The sequence below is a fragment of the Sciurus vulgaris genome (genome assembly GCF_902686455.1).
Source record: "Sciurus vulgaris genome assembly, chromosome: 4".
Lineage (NCBI taxonomy): Eukaryota > Metazoa > Chordata > Mammalia > Rodentia > Sciuridae > Sciurus > Sciurus vulgaris.
The window spans coordinates 53,738,994-53,757,879 of record NC_136464.1 but is presented as its reverse complement, the minus strand read 5'-3'; the positions used below and the strand labels follow the sequence as shown (position 1 = coordinate 53,757,879).

Below are 18,886 nucleotides of genomic sequence, written 5' to 3'. Positions count from 1 at the left end.
GCCCAGAGTCTCCTAATCTGCCAACGGGTATAGATCCGCCGGCTTTCGAACCCAGAGCTGTCGTGCGCTGGGCAGGAAAAGAGGTGCGCTCCGAGCTGCAGCAAGGTCCGCACCGAGTCCCGTCCCGCCAGTAGGTGTCACGCGAGGTCACGCACGGCGCCGCGGAGCCTGCCGGGAGTGCAGTGTACAATGGCGACTCCCAGCCTGCGTGGTCGCCTGGCGCGGCTTGGGAACCCTCGGAAACCTATACTGAAGCCCAACAAACCCCTCATCTTAGCTAACCGCGTCGGGGAGCGGCGCCGGGAGAAGGGCGGTGAGCAATCGGAGAGCGGGAGGCCCCGGAACGGGAACCAGAGTGGGGTAAGGGCGGTTGGGTAGGAGGGCGGGAAGATAAGGTCTCTTTGTGACTGAGAGTCCCTCAGTTCTTCCGCTGCAGAGGCGACCTGTATCACGGAGATGTCGGTAATGATGGCTTGCTGGAAGCAGAATGAATTCCGCGACGAGGCGTGCAGGAAAGAGATCCAGGACTTTTTCGATTGTGCTGCGAGGGCTCAGGTGACAGCTCCTGGGGTGCCTTCTCGGGGAAAAGAACAGGGGGATGGATACAAATAATGGGTCTCCATGCTTTTTGCTAGTTTTGGAAACGTCCTCTCTAACTTGTGAGCTACTTTACCCACACCAAAGTAACAGCTTTGAACGATTTATTTCCGCTCTGAACTTTAGTTTTACAGTATGTAAAGTGAGGTCAATATTAATAGCCCGGTTGTAGAATTTTGAGAATGTCAAAGAAGTAATGAATGGAAAAACCACTTTAGCAAATTTAAGTTGCTGCACAAATAGACTACTGTCTGAAATAATACTAAAGATATTGAAGTTATCTAAGGTCAGCTTCAATTTAACTGATGGTTTCTTTTCTTTTCTTTTTTTGTACCAGGGATTGAACCCAGGGGCACTTAATCATTGAGCCACATCCTCAGCCCTTTTTATTTTTTATTTTGAGACAGGGTCTCCCTAAGTTGCTGAGGCTGGCTTTGAACTTGTGATTCTCCTGCTTCAACCTCCCGAGTTGCTCAGGTTACATGGCACATAGCAACTGCAAGCTTTTAATAGTAGCTTCAGATCATAGTTACTTGTAGGTCCCAAGTCCCTTTTGTTGAAAGCTGTTTACACAAACGTCTCTGGATTGGCTAATACTGTAGTATACCTCGGAGCATTGTAAAAATAAAAACTATGAACCCAGGGCATACTTTAGAACTGTTATTGTTTTTGTTCTGTTTTTAGGAAGCACGAAAGATGAGATCAGTCCAGGAGACCCTGGGAGAGTATGGGAGTTTACCTCCCAAGAAATTGAATAAATTATTACAGAGGTTTCCTAACAAACCTCATCTCAGCTGAAAATGGAGAAGCATTTTCAATGATTGGACTATCACTCCTGAAAACTGCAGAGGCATTTTAGAGATGTTTGCACTGCCATGCTCTCTTCCAAGGGTAAAATGAAAAGCACTTTTTTTTGCGCTTTGGAGTTACCATCTGGATGGAAGTTATGGCTTATCTTGAAATAAAAATCTCTGAAGAGAAATTGGCTTTTTGTCATGAATTAGATACTCTCTTTTCTTTTCCTTTTTTTTTTTTTTTTGGTGTGTGTGTGCGTGTGCGTGTGTGTGGTGCTGGGAATAACCCAACCCTCTGAAATTCTAGCAGGTACTGTACCACCACTGAGCTACTTTTTTTTTTTTTTTTTTTTTTTTTTAACTGTTTCTCCAGACCTCTCTCCTTTCTTGAATCCTATATATGGTCTAGTTCCTGGAAGGTCTTTGCTTTGTGATTTGCCCTAGGATGGACAAGATGTCTTTTCCTGTTTTCAGAGTCCTTTACACCATTTAGTGCTTTTGCCTAAGAATTTTGAAGTTTTCTCATATGTAGAGCTTTTTGCCATCATCTGTATTTAGTGACCACTTATTTTGTGCATGACCTCTGCAAGGTGTACCCTGAATAAAGTTCACAAACTGGTGATCCAGAGGGTCTGCAGATATATTTTATGTAGTCCATGTAGATAAAAAATGTTTTAAAATTACCTGACCACATTCAAAAAATTGAAAAAATCCATTTTTAGCCACTTTTTAAAAAAAGTCAAAAGTTGTGGCAACTGTATTTCCTTATTCTACTTAGCAATAACCAGATAGTCGATTATTATTTGTCCTGATATTCCAATGACCTCCCCACTAGACTCAGATGGTGAAACTGAGGCTTGATTGACAATCAACTTCTGCTGTATTACCTGTTCACTTTTCTGAAGATGCTGAAGGTGTTTACTTTTGTGATCCCCTGATATGTACTTTATAGTAATGAATGAGGGACAAAGTTATCAGTGGAGTTTTTAATGTTCCAATGGAAAAATTATTAAAGAGGGGGTCTTTCCTCTTGGTCCCCCAATACACATAGTCTTTGTTCTCCATGTCTAGAGCACTATGCCAACTGCCTAGTTCTGCGAATTGAGGGTTCTATCTATAGGAGGCCCTTTGGACTAGATTTATGAAGTTTTTTGTGTGTGTTTGTTTTTGAGCTGGAGGTTGAACCCACGGCCTTGTGTGTGCCCAGCAAGTACTTTACCACTGAACTATATCCCCAGACCAATCATGGTGTTTTCATACCATATTACAGTTTATTAAGAATATCTCAGGGGGCTGGGGAGATTGCTCAGTCGGTAGAGTGCTTGCCTTGTAAGCACAAGGCCATGGGTTCAATTCCCAGCAACCCCCCCCCCCCCCAAAAAAAAAAAAAAAAAGAATATCTCAGAATGATCCAGGTGTGGTGGCACTCTCCTGTAATCCCAGCAATTTGGGAAGCTGAGGCAGTAGGATCACTAGTTTGACACCAGCCTCAGCAAATTAGCAAGGCCCTAAGCAACTTATCGAGAACTTGTCTCAAAAATTGAAAAGGTCTGGAGAGTTAACTCAGTGGTAAAGTGCCCCGGGTTTAATTCCCAGTACACAGTAAATAAATAAATGTCTTTCTTAAAATGTAATTTATACTCATTTACTAACTTCAAAGATTATACTATTATTATTACATTTGCTTACATTTCCTGTCAGTTTTTTTGGTAAATGCGTGTGTGTGTGTGTGGTGCTGGGGGGTTGAACCCAGGACCTTGCCCATAAAGGCAAGCATTGTACCACTGAGCCCAACCCCTAGTCAGATTTTGTCATTTAACACGTAAATAAAGAAGCATTATTATGTTACAAGTTTGTTTCATTACTATTTTGATAATTGTATTTAATTATAATGTTTCCTTTATAATTCTTGTATTTTACTTTGTGCATTTACAAACAATGGAAGGAGGACCATGGATTTCATCAGATTGCTAAACGGTCCACAGCACAAAAAAAGATTAAGAACTCCTGGATTGAAGCTGGAACAGTAGCTCAGTGGTAGAGTGCTTGCCTAGCATGGGCTAGGCACTGGGTTCCATCCTCAGCACCGCATAAAAATAAATAAAAGGTATTGTGACCATCGACAACTAAAAAAAGAAAGGAAGAATTCCAGGGCTCGAAGGCTATACTGACAAAAAACAACAATTTCCTGAAATCAAATGCCTTCTTTCCTGTTGCTTCCCCAGTTAGAACTCTATACAAGTCTGGCTTCTGGACTACAATTCCCAGAAGGTGATGCGGCCCCAGGGCCTATCCCGAGTTAGGACAATAACTCCGTCCAATGGTTCCTGCGCTGTCTCTTGACAGCCTACGCTTCCCGACATGCACAGCGGCTGTTTATTCCTTGGGGACTTTATGGACACCAAGTTATTGCTGGAATCTGTAGTCGTTTATATACCGTTGGAGGTTGGTTTCCTCTTATGGTTGTGACAGTGGGCTCGAGGAATAAAAAGCAGGAAATGCAGCAATTAAACAAACATGTCAGCCGGGCGTGGGGGCGCATGCCTGTAATCCTAGCGACACCGAAGGCTAAGGCAGGAGAATCTCAAGTTCAAAACCAGCCTCGGCAACTTAGCAAAACCCTGTCTCAAAAGGGGGGCACTGGTGATGTAGCTCAGTGGTTAAGTGCCCCTGGGTTCAATCCCAGACACCAAATACAAACAAATATGTCTCCTACACCCGCCCGTATGGGGTCCAGTTCAGGAGCTCGAGGGCGGAAGTGGTGATGGCCGGCGCGGCCGGAAGTTCAGATCAGCTGATGGGGGAGGCGGCGCCGCAGCCGCCTAGAGGCCCCGGCGGCTCAGCGCTTCGTCCGGGCCCTGAGTCTCGGAGACTGGGCACAACCCCTGTTCGCACCTCGCTGTTGGGCGAGGCCTGGTACAGTGTCTCTCTCAGGCTTGAGATCTTCGCCCGGCACGGCCGCCCTGAGCACCCCGGCCACCCCCAGCCCCGGCTCGCCCCTCAGGCCCCGGGCCTCCCCTCAGTCCCCGGCCGGCGGCCCAGGCCCCGGATCCGCGGGGGGAGACCCGGCCCCGGGGGGTGCGGGCCCCATGGAGCTGATGTTCGCGGAATGGGAGGATGGAGAGCGCTTCTCATTCGAGGATTCTGACCGCTTTGAGGAGGATTCACTCTGTTCCTTCATCTCCGAGGCGGAGAGCCTTTGCCAGAATTGGCGGGGATGGCGCAAACAGTCAGCGGGGCCCAATTCCCCCACTGGTGGCGGTGGCGGAGGTGGCAGTGGCGGTACCAGAATGCGAGGTGAGGGTGCGCGGGGTGGGGTAGGGGGAGGGGAGCGGGCAGGCCCTGTTTGGGCCTTGCTCGGGAGCTGTCCGGGACCGGGAGCTGTCCCAACCTTAGGATTGTTCAGGACTCGCTTTTCTGGCCTTCCGGAGGTGGGCTGACTTCTCCACGCAAGTGTGTGTGTGTGTGGTGCGTTGTGGCAGGGAAATCCTGGGTTGGACAGAAAGATCTTTTGTCGTTCCTTTGCCTTAAAGATGGAGTAAGGGGGAAGAATTTATTCTCTGACTTGGGAATACTTAACTGAGGTCAGCCTTTGGAAAACTAGAAAGTAGAAGGAATGTGATTAAGGGTTGATTTTGAAGAACTGACCACTTGAGGTGTGTCACTCCATTACAAAGTGCATTAGGACGCTTCTTGCTTCAGACTGTTGATCTCTTATCCCAACTGCTCCAAGAAGGGATCATCCCAACTAAAGGAAAGTGGAGGTGAACTGGCCTGTGAGAGGAGATTTCATACTTCATGGGATTAGATCAAAGTTTTGCTGCATGGCCCTGATCAGAATTTTGAACATCTGTCAGAAGCCAAGGCTGGGACCTAAGGATGGGAACCTTGGATTTCCATATCAGGGCCTAGTCAAGAGTGTGAATAATTGTCTCTGGGCTCTCTTCATGGAACATTTTCCTGCTTTTTACTGTGAGTTTCTTTCATTCTTGGATCTTTCCAAGAAATAACTGATTAGTGCTGTGAGGAATTTTGCTTTAGTTAGAGGGGATATAAAGGAGGAGAATAAAGAAACGCTACGGGCTCAGAACTCACTACATCCTTTCCCTTCCTTCCTCATGACAGTTTTTGTCCTGGGTCCCAGCAGTTGAGGAATTTAATTTGTGTGATTCTACTCAGGTCATTCCAAGAGTCCTGTTTTTCAAGCTGTCCTGTAGAGATTTCTGGTGCTCCTTTGGAACAGAGAAATGTGGATGTGTCACTTTTTAGGAGTGGCAAGAGTGTGTCACTCAGTTGGGGAGAAAGCACATGTTTGTGTGTACACACACAGATCCTAAGCAGTTACACTGTGGGTCTTTGATGGCTTCCCTGGTTCTTTCATATTTGCATGTGTGGGTGGCATTGGGTCTTAGAGCTCCCACACTCTGGGGGAAGTAACTGAAGTCAGTGGTGAACATTTTCAACCTATTGGTATCTTCCTGGCCAGGTTAAAATGTGGAAAAGTGTGTCATTCCCATCCACCCCCTCAACCCAATTCATGGCTACCTTCAGTAGCTTATTTTTGTAAAAGTGTTTATTTATTTATTTATTTATTTATTTATTTTTTGAGAAAGGTTAACCTTTTGTAAAAGGGTTCTTTTCAGTTCTGTGATTTTCAGATCCATCTTCTAATCTGGCTAGTCATTTGATGAGGTGTGCGGCCTTTTGTAATATTACTTCTTTTTGACTAAAGCAGTGTGGAAAACCTTAATGAGTGGTAATTTTATCCTACTCCAGGTGATTCCAGGAGCAGCAGTTAAGTCCCCTGCAATACCTGTCTCTCCACCAGGGCTTCTAGTGTGAGAAGTCAGTTTAGGCCAGCTTCTTAAGGTCCTTATTTAACTCTTGTAGGCTCCAGCCTGTCTTCTCTCCTTAAACAGGGGATTGTTCTAGAGAAAAAGGGATAGAGAACAGGCATTCAGAGACAAGAATGTCAAAGGAGAGAGATTAACAATGTCATATGAATCTGAAGTGCTTGGGGTATGTGGGAAATATGATGCCAAGCCCTATGAACACATCTGTCTGGCCAGGAGTTTCCTGGATCTCTTGGCATCTTCTTTTCTGAGCCTGAGGTAGCAATCTATGGACTGGGGACTGCCCAGCTCCCATTTCCCAGAGGAAGTTTTTAGGGTTAGTGTCCCCTTACAAGAGAATTCATAGGATTTTCATCCAGGACCCACTTTTTGTTCATATTGAAGATGAGGCCCAGTGTGAAGTAATTATGACCCTTTTCATTTCCTCTTTACTTCACCCACCCCAACCTTTGTTTCCAAAGATGGACTGGTAATCCCATTGGTGGAGCTGTCGGCAAAGCAGGTGGCATTTCACATCCCATTTGAAGTGGTGGAGAAAGTTTACCCTCCAGTGCCCGAGCAACTCCAGCTCCGAATAGCTTTTTGGAGCTTCCCTGAGAATGAAGAAGACATTCGGTGAGGACAGGGGATTGATGGTGGGGAGTGGGGTCCTGATATCCCACACTGTCTGCTGGGCTTTATGCAGAACAAAGGAGATATTGTATTTGGGGCTGTACTGAGGAAAAACAAGTAGAAAAGGGAGTGCCCGGGATTTTCTCCAAAAAGGAGTGACAATGGGGAGAGAGTACCTATGGCGTTGTGGTCTTGATAGGGTCTGTGAAAGGTTATTTGCTGCATTGTGCCATGTCCTCTTCCCTCCAGGCTGTATTCATGCTTGGCCAATGGCAGTGCAGATGAGTTCCAGCGGGGGGATCAGCTGTTCCGCATGAGGGCTGTAAAGGACCCACTGCAGATAGGTAAGGGTCCCATGATGCCTGTGGCAGCTTTGCTCCTCCGTTCACCTGTTATGAATTAAAGACCCATTGCAAAAAGCTGGAGCTGTTGTCTGAATAACTGCAGGGCCACGGTTGAGGGCAGAGATCCCTGATGATGTCCTTATTTCTTTCCAGGATTCCATCTGAGTGCTACAGTGGTGCCACCTCAGATGGTTCCTCCAAAGGGGGCCTACAACGTGGCTGTGATGTTTGACCGCTGCCGGGTCACTTCCTGCAGCTGTACCTGCGGGGCTGGGGCCAAATGGTGCACTCACGTCGTGGCACTCTGTCTCTTCCGCATCCACAACGTGAGGCCCTCCCAATTTATCCTGGCCCTATCCTACGCTCCATTTTCCCCTTCTCTGCTGCATGCCTGGCCACAATGTGAGCCCCCTTGCCTCCCCTATTCTGCCTGTCTTCCTTTGTTCCCCTTCAGCAAGGCATTTCTCAAATGGTTCCATTTCTTTGTCCCCTTCAGGCTTCTGCAGTCTGCCTGCGTGCCCCAGTCTCAGAGTCCTTGTCTCGACTGCAGAGGGACCAGCTGCAGAAGTTTGCTCAGTACCTCATCAGTGAGCTCCCTCAGCAGGTGAGTGCGGTTGGCATGTGCTTCCACATTTAGCTGCAGATCTTCATATCAGCCTTCCTATTAGGCCCAGGCCCCCTTGGGTTCATCTATGCCTTATTCTTTCTGCCTTTGTCCCTTTCCCCTCAGATTCTCCCTACAGCTCAGCGTCTCCTGGATGAGCTCCTCTCCTCCCAGTCAACAGCCATCAATACAGTGTGTGGAGCCCCAGGTAAGTATGGTGAGAGAGAAAGGCAGTAGGAAGAAAGCAGGCTGATTGTGCAGAGTGCCACTTGCTAAACACTCACTATTGTCAGACAAATCCAGGCTCCCATTAATAGGTGACTGACTGCCTGTCATCTCAGATCCCACAGCAGGGCCCTCGGCTTCGGACCAGAGCACTTGGTATTTGGATGAGTCAACGCTGACTGACAACATCAAGAAGACATTGCACAAGTTCTGTGGTCCTTCCCCTGTGGTCTTCAGGTAAATTGGATCTCTGCATATTAAGTCTGTGGTTGCAGGGGTGCATCCTTTAGGCTTTTGGCAGATCCTTTGTCTTATTAATGCGTGTGTCCCCTACTTTCTCTTTGCACTGGTGTGGTGCCTGGCACACAGATGTCATTGTTGAATCAATGGATGATGATGATTTTGTATTGTCACAGATTGGTCTTATATAGGTAGAATAAGAGTCATTTTTCTTCCTTTGACAGTTCAGGAAATTGAGGCAGAGAAAGATCAAGAATTTTTTTATAGCCATCCCCGTTCTTCTCCTACTCTGTATTTTGGGTCAGAACCTCTTTTTTTTTTTTTTTTTTGTACTGGGGATAGAACCCATGGGTGCTACTGAGCCACATCCCCAACCCTTTTTATATTTTATTTAGAGACAAGGTCTCACTGAGTTGCTTAGGGTGTTACTAAATTGCTGAGGCTGGTTTTGAACTCTCAATCCTCCTGCCTCAGCCTCCGGAGCCGCTGGGATTATAGACATGTGCTACTGTGCCTGTTCAGAACCCCTTTTGGGTCAAAACCCTCTTGTGATTTTACTCACTTCATTCAGTCCCATCTTAGTTACCATCTATTTTTTTTCCCTTAAGTACTGGGCATTGAATCCAGGACCTTGTACTTGGTAGGTAAGTCCTCTACCACCAAGTTCTATCCCTTGCCCTCTGATCCACTACTTTTACAGTGATGTGAACTCCATGTATCTGTCTTCCACGGAGCCTCCAGCCGCTGCTGAATGGGCATGTCTGCTGCGCCCTCTGAGGGGCCGTGAGCCAGAGGGTGTCTGGAACCTGCTTAGCATTGTGCGGGAGATGTTCAAGCGGAGGGATAGCAATGCTGCCCCTTTGCTGGAAATCCTTACTGACCAGTGCCTCACTTACGAACAGGTAATTCCCCAGAGTTATAGAACTCTATAGTGGTTCTTTATCTTCCCAGCAAGGACACTAAGGAGGGCTGCTCTGACTTTCTGAGCTACAGGTACATCTCTCAGCCCTCTTTGTCTCCAGATAACAGGTTGGTGGTACAGTGTGCGCACCTCAGCCTCCCACAGCAGTGCCAGTGGGCACACAGGCCGTAGCAATGGGCAGTCAGAAGTGGCAGCTCATGCATGTGCCAGCATGTGTGACGAGATGGTCACACTATGGAGACTGGCTGTGCTGGACCCTGCCCTCAGCCCCCAGCGGTGAGTCTCCCCATAGACTTCCCACAGCACTAACTAGGCCAGTTCAGGACAAACTGAGCCCTCATCTCCTTGTACATGGGGATGTGCCATTATTCTCATCCTAGGGAAACGGGAGGTGCCAAGCCCAAGGATTACTAGGGATTTATGGTTCTATTTTCTGAAAGGCTGTCCTCCTTTCCTCCTTGAAAAGCATCCATTTTCCAAAATTCCTGCATTGATGTCTCTGGGCCTGGCTCAAGAAGTGCTTCCCTCTGCCTTTTTGGGGTATATACCTACTCCAGCTCCTCTTTTCCCTTCTTAGTGCAGACTGGTGGGTTGTCCCTCCAGCAGACTCCTGCCCTTTGTTCCCACAGCCGCCGGGAACTGTGTGCACAGTTGCGCCAGTGGCAGCTGAAGGTGATTGAGAATGTAAAGCGTGGACAACACAAGAAGACCCTGGAGCGGCTCTTTCCTGGCTTCCGACCGGCAGTGGAGGCCTGCTACTTTAACTGGGAAGAGGCCTACCCACTTCCTGGCGTCACCTACAGTGGCACTGACCGGAAGCTCGCTCTGTGCTGGGCCCGAGCCCTGCCCCCACGTCCAAGCGCCTCCCGTTCTGGGGGCCTGGAGGAATCCCGGGACAGGCCCAGACCTCTTCCTACTGAACCTGCTGTGCGGCCTAAGGAGCCTGGGCCCAAGCGCAAGGGATTGGGTGAGGGGGTTCCCTCCTCACAGCGGGGTCCCCGCCGACTCTCAGCTGAAGGGGGAGATAAGGCTCTGCATAAGTTGGGGTCAGGCGGGGCCAAAGCCAAGGCACTGGGTGGAGCTGGCAGTGGGGGCAAGGGCTCAACAGGCAGTGGGAGCAAGCGACGGCTGAGCAGTGAGGACAGCTCCCTGGAGCCAGATCTGGCAGAGATGAGCCTGGATGACAGCAGCCTGGCCCTGGGTGCAGAGGCCAGCACCTTTGGTGGATTCCTAGAGAGCCCTCCACCCTGTCCTCCCTCTGGTGTCTCCCGAGGCCCATCCACCTTCCTACCTGAGCCCCCAGATACTTATGAGGAAGATGGTGGTGTGTACTTCTCGGAAGGGCCTGAGCTTCCCACAGCCTCTGTTGGTCCTCCTGGCCTGCTCCCTGGGGAGGTCTGTACCCGGGATGACCTCCCTTCCACAGATGAGAGTGGCAATGGGCTTCCCAAAACCAAAGAGGCAGCCCCTGCAGTTGGAGAGGAGGATGATGACTACCAGGCGTATTACCTGAATGCCCAGGATGGGGCTGGGGGCGAGGAGGAGAAGGCCGAGGGCGGGGCTGGGGAGGAGCACGACCTGTTTGCTGGGCTGAAGCCACTGGAACAGGAGAGCCGCATGGAGGTGAGGGGCCTGAGGAAGGGAGGGCTGGGTACTTCTTAGTCACTGCTGGGAGGGGCTGTCTGGCTTTAGCTGGAAGTGTCACAACCACTGGCATGACTTAGAATTCTATAGCAGGCTCCTAACTGGTTTCCCCGTCTGCCGTCTGTTCTCTTAACTATTTCAGTGTTGATTTTTTTTCTTCTGAAGTGTCTGATTATGTCACTCTGCTATTTAAAATCCATTGCCCTTAAGGGTAAAAATGAGGGTCATTGGCATGACCTGTAAAGTTCTACTTGGTCTGATCTTTTCCAGTTTCCTGGCTTTGCCTGGCTACTCTGTCCCTTGTCCTCCATGCATCCAACTACTGAGCCTGCCATCCCCCTTTTTGTCTCCATACTTTTGTACAGATTGGCATTTCTGCCTGGAATACTCTCTCCTCACTTTGTCTGGTCAGCTTGACCTTTGCCAATAGTGACTAGCATCACAGTAATTGTGTGCTTGTGTCTGTCTCTACCCAGACTGAGCTCATGGTATACCTGGGGCCAGCACAGTGCCCAGCATATAGCAAGTACTAAGGAATGTATGCTACATGAATGAGCATGATGTCCTGCCTATGCAAGTTGGTGCTTTAACCCTCTGGTCCCATGTCCTCTCTCCAGGTGTTATTTGCCTGTGCTGAGGCCCTGCATGCACATGGTTATAGCAATGAGGCCTCCCGCCTCACTGTGGAGCTTGCCCAGGACCTGCTAGCCAACCCACCTGACCTCAAGGTAGAGCTGCCCCCTGCCAAGGTGAGAGAGAACCCTTTCCTTTACCTCTCCGGCCCCCACTTACTCTTAGCTTCCCATGCCCCACCCCAAGTGAGATCCTCTTCCTACCTTCACTGAAGTTGGTCAGATTCATCTGCCTGCTTCCTTGTGCTTCCCTCTGTAGGGCAAGAAGAATAAGGTATCCACAAGCCGTCAGACCTGGGTGGCTACCAACACCCTGACCAAGGCAGCCTTCCTCTTGACAGTGCTCAGTGAGCGTCCAGAACACCACAACCTGGCCTTCCGAGTTGGCATGTTTGCCTTGGAACTACAGCGGCCCCCAGCTTCTACCAAGGCCTTAGAGGTCAGAGTTTCTATCTGAGCTTTGTACCTCATTCTCCTCAGATCCTTACACTTTGATCTCCATTGAGGGATAGGAGGTCTGAGCCCCTTGTGTGCCCTCAGGTGAAGCTGGCATACCAAGAGTCTGAGGTGGCTGCCTTGCTCAAGAAAATTCCTCTGGGTCCCAATGAGATGAGTACCATGCGGTGCCGGGCAGAGGAGCTTCGGGAGGGGACACTCTGTGACTATCGGCCTGTGTTGCCTCTCATGTTGGCCAGTTTCATCTTTGATGTTCTCTGTGCTCCAGGTATGGTGCCTGCCCCTACAGTAAGTGGGGTAGTGGGGGGAGGGGTTGCTTTCTCTGAGGAAAAGCCAAGATCCCCAAGGCTCTGTCTGAATTGCCTTTAGGACCCATAGGGTAGGTCTGGGATGATAAGCATCTTGGGTTCCCTTGCATTCTTTTTCATGGTACCTCTGTCTGCCTGACTTATTCCAACTTTTATCCAGTGGTTTCTCCCACGGGTTCCCGGCCCCCAAGTCGCAACTGGAGCAATGAGATGCCTGGAGATGAGGAGCTGGGATTTGAAGCAGCAGTTGCTGCCTTGGGTGAGTCTGTCAGTGTCTTGAGCATGTTGATGAGCTAAGCCTTGCCCAGGCCTTAAGGGGTGTGAAACCTGAGCCCTCTTAAGAAAGTCAGGATGATTTCTGTAAGCCAACTAATGCCTATGAGACAATCAGGAATTTAGGGCAAAAATGTGTGTGGATTATGGATATTCTAAGGGCAACAAAACAAAAATCTAGAGAAAAGTCCTTAGGAGGTGATAGAACATGGAATGTAAGTTAAAAAATCAGTAATTTCTAGATAAGGGAACACCACAAATAAAAACTCAGTTGCAGCCAAGTGCCATGGTGGTACACCCATAGTCCTAGCTACTCAGGAGATAGGCAGGAAGATCATTTGAGCTCAGAAGTTTGAGGCAACATAGCAAGACCCTATATCAAGTAAGTATATACTTAGTTGCAGTCAAATCTTTGTGAGAGTGAGGAGCCCAACTTCCCTAAAATGGTAGGTACATGCTAGGTGCATAGGGTGGGCTAGGTTAAGAAGGTCTTAAAAAGCAAACAGAGCTTAAGCTGAATATGACAGACAGTGGGGACCTTTTGCCATGTGATGTTTGTTGAGCCAAAGGAACCCTTTACATGTTGGTGGCTGGGGAATCCTGGCCTATTTGCCTTTGCTGCCTTGGGAGTTGTGACCACTCTTAATTTCTATGAGGCCCTCCTCACAGGCATGAAGACAACAGTGAGCGAGGCAGAACATCCCCTCCTATGTGAAGGCACACGTCGGGAGAAGGGTGACCTGGCATTAGCACTCATGATCACTTACAAGGACGACCAGGCCAAGCTCAAGAAGGTAAGGGACTGAGGTACTGGACTTTTGACAGACAGGGAGTGAGCAAATATCAACACCTTTCTCAGGAGTTTCCAGTACTATTCTGGAAAGTACTATTCTGCCCATAGGAGGTAAGTAGGGAATCTTGGGAACTTCTCATAGAGAACAAGAGACCAATGGTTCTTATAGGTGTGCTTGGGCATGAGGTGGAAGAAGAGAAGCAGAGAGCATAAAGTCATTCATTCATTTATTTCAATATTTATTGAATATCAGTATATTCAGTTCTGAGGTAAGTGTTACAGAGGATACCAAGACATGTAAGCTGGGAGGTTATCCTGTAGCTATTAACTGGGGAAGTCTTCCTGAGGAGGTAGCATTAGGCTGCTTCAAGGAGAAAGGAAGGTAATAGAAGTCAGGAGATAAAGGGCATCCTGTCACTGCATCTTTGTCCTCTAGATCTTAGATAAACTCTTGGACCGAGAGAGCCAGACGCATAAGCCACAGACATTGAGCTCATTCTACTCATCTAGCCGCCCAGCTACAGCCAACCAGAGGTCTCCTTCAAAGCACGGGGGCCCATCTGCCCCAGGGGTCCTGCAGCCACTGACCTCAGGCTCTGCAGGGCCTACTCAGCCAGGGAATGTGGCAGGGACTGGGCCAGGCCCTGCTGAGGGATTCACAGAGAAGAATGTGCCTGGTGAGGTGGGGGCACTGGGCAGGGGCATGAATGGTATATAGCCATATTGGGGTACCCTTTCCTGGACTCATCCCAACTTCCTATTTTCCCCACCTAGAAAGTTCCCCGCATTCCCCATGTGAGGGTCTCCCACCTGAGGCAGCTTTGACCCCAAGGCCAGAGGGAAAGGTTCCCAGCCGCCTGGCACTTGGCAGTCGTGGAGGCTACAATGGAAGGGGCTGGGGCTCCCCAGGGCGGCCTAAGAAGAAGCATACAGGTAGGACAGCCCATAGGATGACATGGAGAGAGGGATATACAGGAAGGTTGGAGTCTGACTTCAGGGACTCCTAACTTCTGAGCCTGACTTGTCTTGTGGGGGTTAGGCATGGCCAGCATTGACAGCAGTGCCCCTGAAACAACATCGGATAGTTCCCCCACCTTAAGCCGGAGGCCACTTCGTGGGGGCTGGGCCCCCACCTCCTGGGGTCGAGGACAAGACAGTGACAGCATTAGCAGCTCTTCCTCGGACTCCCTGGGCTCCTCGTCCTCCAGTGGAAGTCGCCGAGCCAGTGCCAGTGGAGGGGCCCGGACAAAGACAGTTGAAGTTGGCAGGTCAGTGGGAAGAAATACCCATCTCCCCTAATCTGGCCCACCCTCAGAGCTACAACCCTAGTGTAATCCAACCATTGTCCTCAACCTCCTCCCTTGCCCTGGTCCTTCCCAACCTATCTGGACACCCATTTCAAAGAAACCCCATCCCGGTCCCTACCCCATTGCCCCTTTAGGTACAAGGGCCGCCGCCCCGAGAGTCATGCCCCCCATGTACCCAATCAGCCATCAGAGGCAGCTGCACACTTCTACTTCGAGCTGGCGAAGACAGTGCTGATCAAGGCAGGGGGCAACAGCAGCACTTCCATTTTCACACATCCATCTTCCTCAGGGGGCCACCAGGGTCCTCACCGCAACCTGCACCTTTGCGCCTTCGAGATTGGGCTTTATGCCCTTGGCCTGCACAACTTTGTTTCTCCCAACTGGCTGTCACGTACCTATTCTTCCCACGTCTCCTGGATTACAGGTAAATCTAATGTCCTGATTTGGGTATAGGACGGGGGTTAACTGGTGGAGATAAGAGCCTTATCTTTGGGGCATTACTGACTTGATGAGAGACATCATCCCTTCACTCCAGTGGTTCCCACACTAATCCCACTGTGCTCTTTCCCTGAAGGGCAGGCAATGGAGATTGGCAGTGCAGCCCTGACTATACTGGTAGAATGCTGGGATGGGCACCTGACTCCCCCTGAGGTTGCATCCCTGGCTGACAGAGCATCACGGGCACGAGACTCCAATATGGTGCGGGCAGCGGCAGAGCTGGCCTTAAGCTGCCTGCCTCATGCCCATGCATTGAACCCCAATGAAATCCAGCGGGCCCTGGTGCAGTGCAAGGAGCAGGTATTTCTACAGGCAATCTGGGGACCTGGGAAAGAATGTTGGGCATGGGGAAACGTGAGGGCCCTATTTTTTTTTTTTTTTTTTTTTTTTTTGAGAAGGGGTCTAGTTGTTCAGCTAGCCCAGAACTTGTGATCCTCTTATCTTAGCCTCCCTTGTGTCTGGGATTATAGATGTGCTGCTGAGCCTATACAGAAAAACCAGTTCTTGATTCCCATCTTCAGGAGTTTATAGAGTATCCAGTTTGTCCTTTTATGGTGATATTTTAATGTTACAGGTTGAATATTCTTTATCTGAAATGCCTGGAACCACAGGCATTTCATTTAGATTTTAGAATATTTGCTGTATATAATATCTTGGGGATGAGACCCAAGTCTAAACATGGAATTTGTTTCATACACCTCATGTACATAGACTGAAGGTAATCTTATGATATTTTAAACAATTTTGTGTATGAAACTAAGTTTCATGGTGAGAAATTTTCCACCTGAGGAATCAGGTTGGTGCCCAAAAAGTTTTGGATTTTGGGATTTAGGAATGCTCAATCTGTAATATAATTTTACATTCACCATATCCTTTATCTTACAACTCCAAGGTTAGGATTATTCCTATTAGATAAGGAAATAGAGGCTTATAGTTTAGAGATCAAGAATGGAAAACTTAGGGCAAGTCTCAGAGAGTTGAGATATGGATGGGGAGGGGTGATTAAATTAGTTTGGCGCTGAGGACTGTTATCTGGTCTTGACTACTATTGGTCAGCAAGTATTTGTTCAGTGTCTGTGTGAAGCACTAACTGAGCATTGACCCTGACCTCTGATGCCCACCCCCAACCAGCCAACTCTGAGGCAGCCACTGGAATGTCATCTGACAACATTCCTGGGATAAAGCCTTTCCCTCTTAACACTCTGTGCCCCTCCCTTCCAGGATAACCTGATGTTGGAGAAGGCCTGCATGGCAGTGGAAGAGGCGGCTAAGGGTGGGGGCGTGTACCCCGAAGTGTTGTTTGAGGTTGCTCACCAGTGGTTCTGGCTATATGAGCAAACAGCAGGTGGCTCATCCACAGCCCGTGAAGGGGCTACAAGCTGTACTGCCACTGGGATCAGGGCAGCTGGGGAGGCTGGGCGGGGGCTGCCTGAGGGCAGGGGGGGCCCAGGGACTGAACCTGTTACAGTGGCAGCAGCAGCAGTGACAGCAGCAGCCACAGTGGTTCCAGTCATTTCAGTGGGGTCCAGTTTATATCCAGGTCCAGGACTGGGGCATGGTCACTCCCCTGGCCTGCACCCCTACACTGCTTTACAGCCCCACCTGCCCTGTAGCCCTCAGTACCTCACCCACCCAGCTCACCCCGCCCATCCCATGCCTCATATGCCCCGGCCTGCCGTCTTCCCTGTGCCCAGCTCTGCATACCCACAGGTGAGATTAGTATCCTACTGAAGGGTGGGGCATGTGCAAACACACTGGGAGTTCATGGGGGGTTGGAGTGGGGTACTCTGGGAATATAGTAATGCTTCCAAAAGTCCTGGTGAGGTGGTGGGAATCTGGGGAACCCAGCCTAAGATAAGTGTAGGGATACCCATTTGTGGGGTGAAGGGGCAGAGCTATCCTCCTATAACTTGGTACCTTCCTTCTCTTCCTTCCTCTGCCTCTAGGGTGTGCATCCTGCATTCCTGGGGGCACAGTACCCTTACTCAGTGACACCTCCCTCACTTGCTGCCACTGCTGTGTCTTTCCCTGTCCCTTCCATGGCACCCATCACAGTCCATCCCTACCACACAGAGCCAGGGCTTCCACTGCCCACCAGTGTGGCCTGTGAGTTGTGGGGACAGGGAACAGGTGAATGGAGGGGAGGCACAGTGGACAGGGGAGGTAGGGAGTGAGTCTTCTCCACCCCTCTGTGCTAGATCTCACATGGCTTTCATTCTACCCTCAGTGAGCAGTGTCCATCCAGCATCCACATTTCCAGCCATCCAGGGTGCCTCACTGCCTGCCCTGACCACTCAGCCCAGCCCTTTGGTTAGTGGGGGCTTTCCACCACCTGAAGAGGAGGTGCACAGTCAACCTGTCAATCCACACAGCCTGCACCACCTGCATGCTGCCTACCGTGTTGGTGAGAGGAGGTTCCTTTCTGTACTCCTTCAGTGGACCCCTCTTAATTTTGCTTATCATGGGGTCAAATATGGAATCTGATACCAGGTTGGGGTAGAGGATAATAGGATGTACCCTACCATGTGCCCACCCTTATCTCCCAGGAATGCTGGCACTGGAGATGCTGGGTCGCCGGGCACACAACGATCACCCCAACAACTTCTCCCGCTCCCCCCCCTACACTGATGATGTCAAATGGTTGCTGGGGCTGGCAGCAAAGCTGGGTAACACCTCCCCTCCCCAGGACCATTGTCCCCCCGACCTGCTCCCCCCACCTTCCTATCCCAGACCTCCTTCCTAGCTCTTGCTCAGAGTTGAGGCCTTGGTCGGGTATGTGTGCGTGCGCGGGGGGCGGAGGGTTACCTCAGCTCCTGGGGTGGAGGGAGGCTCTCTGCCAGGCCAGAGCTGAGATATGTAAGTTGGGTCCCTAGGGCAGAGGTGGCCACCCCCGTCTCATGCCCCTCCCCCCTGCCCCCCAGGAGTGAACTACGTGCACCAGTTCTGTGTGGGGGCAGCCAAGGGGGTGCTGAGCCCGTTTGTGCTGCAGGAGATCGTCATGGAGACGCTGCAGCGGCTGAGCCCCGCTCATGCCCACAACCACCTGCGTGCCCCGGCCTTCCACCAACTGGTGCAGCGCTGCCAACAGGCATACATGCAGGTGACAACCCAGGAAGTAGAGGCAGAGTGGAGCACCTCCTGGGGAGTTATGGACCAGAGTGCTTATTAGCATATAAGGGAGGAGGGGTGTGGTTCTGTGCTTTGTACCAAGGCTCACCCTGCACACATCTCCAGTACATCCACCACCGCTTGATTCACCTGACCCCTGCCGACTACGACGACTTTGTGAATGCGATCCGCAGTGCTCGCAGCGCCTTCTGCCTGACACCCATGGGCATGATGCAGTTCAACGACATCCTGCAGAACCTCAAGCGCAGCAAACAGACCAAGGAGCTGTGGCAGCGGGTCTCACTCGAGATGACCACCTTCTCTCCCTGAGTCTGGCCCCCTTAGGGCCCTATACAGGGACGCAGGCCCATGGCTTTGGGGGCCCCTCACACAGAGGGAATGAATCTTGGCTGGACAGATCATCTCCACTCAGTTCCCTGGTAGCCCAGACTGGCAGCTGCTCTTGGGCTGTAGCTTGGGGCCAAGATGTCTCAGACCCTAGAAACCTAGGGCTGGGGGAGACGGCCCTGTCTGGGAGGGGGCGTTGGGTGGCCTCTGGTATTTATTTGGCATTTATAAATATATAAGCTCCTTTTTTACTCTAGTCTGCCTGGGCCTTTCCCTTCTTTTCCTCCATGTGCTGCTGTACCTTGAGCCAGGGGGACAACATCTGATA

The 18,886-nt window shown here is 50.1% G+C and overlaps 2 protein-coding genes across 6 annotated transcripts; both read left to right on the top strand.

The window, feature by feature from the left end:
- The first annotated feature begins 152 nt into the window (after positions 1-152).
- CHCHD1 (coiled-coil-helix-coiled-coil-helix domain containing 1) lies at positions 153-1,582 on the top strand. Its single transcript, XM_079136756.1, has 3 exons — positions 153-313; positions 437-555; positions 1,282-1,582. The coding sequence occupies exons 1-3, from the start codon at positions 190-192 to the stop codon at positions 1,393-1,395; spliced, it is 357 nt and encodes a 118-aa protein (XP_078992882.1). The 5' UTR covers positions 153-189; the 3' UTR covers positions 1,396-1,582.
- A 2,609-nt stretch (positions 1,583-4,191) lies between these two features.
- Positions 4,192-18,814, top strand: ZSWIM8 (zinc finger SWIM-type containing 8). 5 transcript variants are annotated; one of them, XM_079135916.1, is made up of 26 exons: positions 4,192-4,688; positions 6,706-6,859; positions 7,106-7,200; positions 7,354-7,526; positions 7,697-7,804; positions 7,931-8,012; positions 8,146-8,266; positions 8,970-9,171; positions 9,292-9,467; positions 9,821-10,814; positions 11,453-11,584; positions 11,727-11,906; positions 12,008-12,191; positions 12,392-12,490; positions 13,174-13,298; positions 13,734-13,974; positions 14,072-14,230; positions 14,337-14,565; positions 14,739-15,028; positions 15,179-15,402; positions 16,324-16,812; positions 17,049-17,208; positions 17,330-17,506; positions 17,649-17,768; positions 18,092-18,202; positions 18,337-18,814. In XM_079135916.1, exons 1-26 carry the CDS (start codon positions 4,481-4,483, stop codon positions 18,795-18,797), a joined length of 5,694 nt encoding a protein of 1,897 aa, XP_078992042.1. In that variant the 5' UTR covers positions 4,192-4,480; the 3' UTR covers positions 18,798-18,814. The 5 variants fall into 5 exon arrangements, with proteins under 5 accessions (XP_078992042.1, XP_078992041.1, XP_078992044.1 ...); XM_079135915.1 differs by having other exon boundaries at positions 17,049-17,232; XM_079135918.1 differs by having other exon boundaries at positions 18,024-18,202; positions 18,337-18,690.
- The last annotated feature ends 72 nt before the right edge of the window (positions 18,815-18,886 follow it).